This window comes from Telopea speciosissima, chromosome 6 (assembly GCF_018873765.1).
Source record: "Telopea speciosissima isolate NSW1024214 ecotype Mountain lineage chromosome 6, Tspe_v1, whole genome shotgun sequence".
Lineage (NCBI taxonomy): Eukaryota > Viridiplantae > Streptophyta > Magnoliopsida > Proteales > Proteaceae > Telopea > Telopea speciosissima.
In genome coordinates this window covers 54817596-54825498 of record NC_057921.1, presented here as the reverse complement: position 1 = coordinate 54825498, position 7903 = coordinate 54817596, and the positions used below count along the sequence as shown (strand labels likewise).

General features: G+C 40.7%; 1 protein-coding gene across 2 annotated transcripts in view; it reads right to left on the bottom strand.

Annotated features, from left to right (window-relative positions):
* Positions 1–3201: 3201 nt before the first annotated feature.
* LOC122664096 overlaps positions 3202–7903 on the bottom strand; it is a 236003-nt gene continuing 231301 nt past the window's right edge. For both annotated transcript variants that reach the window (XM_043859785.1, XM_043859784.1), the window contains exons 63-64: positions 3845–3953; positions 3202–3614 (exon numbers count right to left, since the gene is read on the bottom strand). In XM_043859785.1, coding sequence (XP_043715720.1) covers positions 3261–3614; positions 3845–3953 — 463 coding nt within the window. In that variant the 3' untranslated portion in view covers positions 3202–3260. The remainder of the gene's footprint in view (positions 3615–3844; positions 3954–7903) is intronic.

Sequence of the window (7903 nt, the reverse complement as noted above, 5' to 3'; positions counted from 1 at the left end):
CTCATCCTGTTGGCAATTTTGGGAAGCAAACATGTTAGAAAAAAACCTTACTGCCTCATCTGTAATGTCCTGCGGATCGGATAGCCAAACTCCCTGCTCATCCTTTATTTTTTCCACTCCTCGTCGCAACCTGCGGACCTTGACCATGGCATGGAAAAATTTAGTGTTTCTATCGCCCTCCTTAAGCCACCGCACCCGCGATTTCTGACGCCAGAACATTTCCTCCTGTAGCAAGACACCATTGAGGGCTTTGGAGGCCTCCTCCAACTCTCCCCTAGTCGCCGAAGAGGTGAGATCTCCAGCTCAATTTTCGCCCGGCACACCCTATCCTCCGCCATCCTGACATTCTGGTGAATATTGCCAAAGACTGTTTTATTCCACACACGCAGCCGCGATCTTAGTGCCTTCAATTTTAAATACAAAGAGCTTAGGGGCGATCCATCGGGGTCGCCCAGCTTTCTCGAACACAGTCCAGGAAACCAGGGTGAAGCGTCCACATCTACTGAAATCTGAAAGAACTGAAATGTTGTTTTGCTTGCTCAGAGCAATCCAACAAGATCGGGGCATGGTCAGAGCACACCCTACTCAGATGCACCACTTTATTGACCAAGAAAAGATCTGTCCAGACGCCATTGAAAAAAAATCGATCCAGGTGTGCCACCACTTTCCCCCCCACTCTGATTATTGGACCACGTAAAAGAGTTGCCAAGAAAGCCCCCAAACTCCTCGAGTGACATGGCGCAAGCCTCTCTCCCCCCAACCTTTTCAGCGGGGTCCAAAACAGCATTGAAGTCACCCCCTATTGCCCATGGACGATTTGCGTTGTGCACATCCTCCAACAGATCCGTCCAAAGCTGACACCTCTCCCCCGAAGTACATAGAGCATGTACAAATGAGAGCATAAAAAAATGCGAGCCATCCAAGGAACATTCCAACGTAACATACTGCACATGTTCCTTAACCACTCTGACTTGGCAAGAGTTCCTCCAAAATACCCATAATCTGTCACCATTCTCCCCACCATTGGAGCAGACTGACTCCATACCCAACCTCCTCATGATACGAGCTGATTTAGAAAACTAAATCTTAGGCTCTGCTATCACCACCCCTAAATCTCCTTAAAAATGTGTTTTTTGACCATTTTACCCCTTGTCCGTACCATGCTACCGATACGGTATCGGTGACTAGAAAAACCAGTACGGGCGATACGAAACCGATACTTAGAACCATGATCTGTTTGAAGAAGAACGATGAGGATGAAATGTTGAATAAAAAATTAATTAAATAGACAAATTGAAGAAAAAACAAAAAAAAAAAACACAAATGGAGTAAAAAACGGGAGAGAGAAGCGGGTGGGTGCTTTCATTTTTTACTATTTTAATGACAAAAATATTAAAAATAAAAGAAGAATGGTAAATTAAATAGATTAGCAGGTTACTAGGTGAAACAGAAGGGCAATCTGGGTATTTAAAAATATGAGGGTAGAAGGAGATGTAAAAGTTTAAAAGCAGCATAGTTTCAGAAAAGAAGTTTAAGATAAGGCAGTTTTAATAAATATAGGCTAAGTGTAAAGTAGCGATAATAATTACCCCTAAAATTTTTCCTGCCTAAATCAGATTTTTGTTGGTACTAAAAAGGTCTACTTTTCCCCCCTTTTTGACTAACAGATCTATTGCTACCTATTTGGTATTTGGACGGTGCTCATCATATGAATTGTAAGTTCAAAACATGAATAAAGAGTTATCAATCCCTTCTGCCTTTCTAGAAAGTAGGATTGTAAATGGATCGGATTCGGCTCGGATAGTGCTATATCCGCATCCGCATCCGATTAGCTATCGGACAGATTCGGATAGTGCTAAACGGATACGGACACGGATACGAAAACGGATTTCAGTTATTCATTTACACCCCTACCAAAAAGGTTCTTTATGAGGAGGCGGGTTCCCATTCTCATACATCCAGATGGCATCCACATAGTGGGACCCACACAGTAGATATCATCTGGATGGCTGGAATCCAGGAACGTACAAGAATGGGATCCCAATTCCTTTATGAGGACTAACATATCCATTTCCCGCGTCGAAAAAGGGACTTTCTTATCGACACCCCTCAAAGGGTCGAATAATTTATCACTTTACTTTTTTTAACCTTCTTAGTATTAAGCATAATTTTTTTCAATGAGGATAATATTTTCACTTCACATGTGTACTCGAGAAATGTGCATGACAAAGATACCTTTTGACTTTTGATAATGACATAATGATATGTTAATTTCAAATTATTTTTGAAAACCTTTTTATACTCCTATCATAGAAGACTTTTTGGAATACGACAAGGAACAATCAAAGGAAGATGTCAAGTTCTAAATACAACTATAGAAGAGTCATTTTGAGTTCAAACACTCCCAAAATGTTAAAATTTCAAAACTTGGATACTATTTTAGTGTTCTCATAAGCACGTGGAGCAAATATAATGGAGAGAGACCTGATGTTGCCTAAAACTTGTCGTCACAGGAGAGCTAGAGATTGATTTTTGAAAGACAATGTTGAAGAAAATAGAAAGAAATGACTAGAAGGTGTGTATGTCACTTTTACACTATTTTTGAAAATCCTTTTCAACCCTTTAACTAAGAACTTTAAATTCTACCAAAAAAACTAAGAACTTTAAAGAATAATAATACAAGTATATATATATATATATATATATATATAGAGAGAGAGAGAGAGAGAGAGAGAGAGAGAGATGTTTCTTCTATGTGACAACGATGGCTTCTCCAGCAACTTCTTCTATGTGACGACGATGCTTCTCCGGCAACAACCTCTCTTAAACGGCTACCTTGAATTTTAATACAACCCCATTGCTCAAATATGTTTTTTATTTGTATTTTAATACAACCTCATTGCTCAAATATGATTTTTCTGGGCTGCATTATATATTTAGGAGGAGAAAAAACATATTTGTACATATTTGAATTTAATGATACACACTAGAACACACAAATGGTGAGGCACATTACATGGAGGAGAAAGCCCACTTGTAGAACACTATTTTGTACATCCAAATGGACACATGGAAAGTGGCCCATCATGGTTGTATTATATTATTTAGAATGAAAAAAAAAACATATTTGTACAATTTGTATTTAATGACACACTCTAGAACACAAATGGTAAGGCACACGATTACCTTACGTAGAGGACGCAGCCCACTTGTAGAACAATATTTTGTACATCCATATGGAAAGTGGGCCATCATGCCACTCACGAATGTTCATCAAGCTGTAACGCTTGTGATGACTGATGGTCGTCCATGACCCTCACGGGTTTCCACTCTGTTTCTTCCTTTGTTTGACGTAAAGCGACAAATTGAAGAGCTTGGCTTTGGACCTGATAGATATGACAAGCCCATGGGTACGAGTCTGGTGCTTCCCATAATTTCTGCTCCTCAAATACCGTCTCCTCAGCAAGTCTCTCTCTCACGCAGTATGCAGAGTCTGGTGGTGGCTCTGAGAAATCGGCTACAGCAACACACCCAAGAGATACGAATCCTTCTGGTGCTCGTGGGTACCAAATTGATACTGGAGTGACATAGTCATCTGGGCAGTTCCTCCACACCTGCACGGAGTGAAGAAGCTTTAGGTCTCCCAACACATCCCTTAAAAAGAAGATTGAGGAGCACAAGAATTCCAAGCTTTTTTCTTTTTTGTTAGGGGAGGGGGGGGGGGGAGGAATAACTTAAATGGTGGGATGAAAGGATGAAATCCGAAATCCATTCCCACAAGGTCCTATGTTTAAATTGTAATGTAGTAAAAGAGGGAGGTCAGTATTATGATTATCATTCTTACCAGGTCGAAACCTAATGGAATTGAGAATTGATTGTTGATCTTATGGTACACAGCAGCAACATTTGGCGGATGAGTGCCAATATGGGCTATGTCCCCAATGGATACATAACTGCAACAAAAGAGATAGTAATTGTATTATCCAAGTCAACACAATATTTTATCAGCATTTGGTGGTGATAGAATTATCTGAATCTTAGGATTCAATTCCTAGTGATGAGGAAAAATCTACATATCAATTGAAGAAGCGATGACATGGAATGGCAGAGAGTAAATGTAGACCAGTTTACAACTGAGTGAGTTAAAAAAAAAAAAAACATTAGTCTGTTCGATGCAGATGCAGTTCATCCAAGTGGTGAAGACATCATTGCAGACGGCTAAAATGATGATACCACTCGTTCTATTATAAAAAATTCAAGAACCAGGTAGAAATATGGGACTACCATTCAAGTTCTTTGGATCAAGTTTATCATTTAGTTTCTTAAGCCACATGTCAGTCTCGACAGCACCATGTATAGTTCTTGTAATTTCTAATATATATGACCAGTACCATCACTAAAATGACACCAAACATCCATGAGTAACTGAAAGACATAATTTTCAGTCCTATTAAGCCTCATTTGGTGGGGTTTCCTGCAAATGCAGAAGTATGTTTTGGATAAGCATCTACAACAGATATCTAGCTAAGGGGAACAACTTCTTATATTTTTCTTCAATGTAAACACAGAAGCCAAATTTGCAGGAGGCTTGTCAGACCCTTTTCCACTTGAGGTTGATGTTGCAGTACAAAACTAAAACATGAGAAGTTGCTTCCACAAGAGCTGCAGTTCAAGCATGAATATCACCTTAAAATACTTGTTACATAAGTGGAAAAGCATCTGCTTCCACTCCAAAGCCAAGTTATACTCTAAAGAGAGCTCCAGCATGGCCCTGCTTGGATGTAAAAAACGGTATATAGTTGTTTGATGGCTATCACTGAGAGGGGGGGGGGGTGAATCAGTGATCCAATTTTTTAATTTCTTCCCCACTGGCACTGGTAATTACTAGGCGGATTAGAAAACAAACCACAAGGTCGTGTATACACCCCAGCCAGACTTAAAGGCTCTACCAAGTGTGTACACCCATCCTACAGGCCACACATTTCAAATGCTAATACAGATATAATGCAAAAATCCACACGCACAACACAAGGTATACGTGGATGTAGGCAACTAAAGGCTTCGTATTTGCCCAATACTCAACTTCGCTGCACCTACAACTGGGAGCACCTACACCCAAATTTTCTCAGCATAGAACTGAGAGGGCAATTAATGCCAGTACAAAAAGTACCCACTGCCTGAGAGCACCCACTCCCAGTATTTAGCACCCACTAAATACAAAGCAAAAATCAATAAGGTTTTGGGCTTATAGCAATGCCCTACAAATAAACACAAACTAGAATAGGTCTATCAACAATATTCACCTACTTCTAGCATTCTTCACTAACAGGGATGAAGCATAAATAAATTAGGAGAGATAAGCATGCTTACAACCCTCACACAAGAGGTTTGAGCTTTACAGAGATCAACTGGAGCCCACTGGAACTATCAACTCCGTCATTTCTTGGAGAGATTTGAGCTTTCAAGTAAGCACTGCCATGAGGGGACCACAGTAGCTCCTTTCTTCTTGTCTTCTTCCTCTTCTTGTATTTTCTCAAAAACACAAATACAACCCCACTTTCTCCATAAACAAGGCTTCAATAACACTGCTCAATCTTCAAAAACCCATTGAGAAATAGGCTCTGATGCAACCTAAAACAGCCTTCTATTTTTTTTCAAAATCAAAGCTTTGGAGAGAGAGATCGACCCATCTAGGTTTCACTGCTTTTCCGTGTTCTTCACAATTTTTCTTTTTTTTTCAAAAGTGTGCTCTCTGCCTTCTCATTGTAAAACCCATTTTAAAAAGAAGACTTAAAAGCCTTTAGTCGCTGACCAATCGATTAGGGACAGCAATGGCTTGGATGAAGCCAAATAAAAGGAGTTTCTGAATTTACAAATGAGGCCCTCTTCAAAAACCCATTCAACTTTTAATAATTAAATTCCAAAGGACCCCTTTTCTCACTTATTTGAGCCACTGAGGACAAAACTTATATTTATTTGCAAACAAACCCCTGAGACACAAATTGAATCTGTGATGCTGGCCGAGAGCAAGACTTGACATCCAAAATTTCCAGATTTGCATCTATTCTGCGCACACATACGAGAAAATTCATAACTCCCTCGTCTGACGTCGGATTGACGAACTGTTTGAACCGATGGAAAGAAGACTCGACGAACTAACTTTTTCTAGTTCAAAGCTCTTCCAAACTCTGATGCGGGGTCCACTGAAAAATTCACTGAAAGTTACCACAGCCGCAGTAACCTGTGAATTATGAACCCATAAGCCTCCAAACACTTTTTATCACTGCTGCCCATGCTTGCAATGCTCTGAACTGCAACCAACAACACTTCTTGAGCCACTGGACACTACCATAGCCTCGAGACTGGCCAACTCATCATTGCTCTGCACTTGGTTGCCAACAATGACAACCCATATGCAACAATCACCCCCTTTGGAGTTGTTAGCAACCTTCTCATCAACTGTGTGCCTGCATCTACAATCATACACAATATATACTCAAACTCCCCCTGCTTGCAAAACCTGCAATTTCTCCCCTACTAAGGACAGGAATTCTCCCCATACAGTGATGAGGACTCTCTCTCCCCCTTTGACAACAAGTACAAAGAGATGTACAAGGATTCCCCCTGAGCCCATAATGGGAGCAAATCATCTACAATAAGCATGCTCCCCCTGCCCCTCTGCACCTCAATGCCTGGGAATAAGAACCACTCCCAACTTCTGTCTGAGGAACTCAAACTGCTCCTTGGGTAATGGTTTTGTGAAGATATCTGCTGACTGTTCTGCTGTGGGGATAAACTCCAATCTCACTACTCCTTCTATGACCTTCTCTCTCAAGAAGTGATATCTGATTACAATGTGCTTTGTCCTGGAGTGCATGACTGGATTCTTTGAGATGTTGATAGCACTTGTATTGTCACAGTAAATCACCACAGGCCTATCAACCTCAACACTCAGATCCTTCATCATCTGTTGCATCCATAACACCTGTGTACAACATGATGTGGCTGCTATATACTCAGCCTCTGCAGCAGAAAGGGAGACCGAATCTTGCTTCTTGCTATGCCAAGCCACTAAACTGCCACCCAAATAAAATGCACCACCACTAGTGCTTTTCTTGTCATCCACATCACCTGCCCAATCTGCATCTGAATAAGCTGATAATGTGAAGTCCTTGGTTCTGGGGTACCACAAGCCATAGTCAATGGTACCTTTCAAGTACCTAAAAATTCTCTTCACAGCTGCTACATGAGTTTCTTTGGGCCCAGCTTGAAATCTTGCAACCATACACACAGCCTGCAAGATATCAGGTCTACTAGCTATCAAGTACAAGAGACTTCCAATCATTGACCTATAAGTGGTGTGATCAACTGATGAGGATGCATCATCTTTAGTTAACTTGCATCCAGACATCATGGGTGTACTAACAGGTTTGCAGTCTTCTGTGGTGAACCTTTTCAACATTTCTCTCACATACTTGGATTGACAGATAAAAATTCCTTCTTTTAGCTGACTGATCTGCAACCCAAAAAAGAATGAGAGTTCACCCAACATAGACATTTCAAATTCAGCTTGCATCTTCTCTGCAAAGTCTCTACACGTCTCATCCTTGTGGCCACAAAAAATGATGTCATCTACATACACAACTACCACAAGCTGACTATCCACAGTTGATTTCACATACAAATTACTATCCACCATGCCCTTTTTGAAACCCAAATGACATAAATAGGTGTCCAATCTAGCATACCAAGCTCTGGGAGCTTGTTTCAGCCCATATAAAGCCTTCCTCAACTTGCAGACAAGTGTAGAATCTTCACTGAGTTGGAATCCATCCGGTTGCTCTGTGTAAACTTCCTCATCCAATGTGCCATTCAAGAAAGCAGACTTAACATCCATTTGATA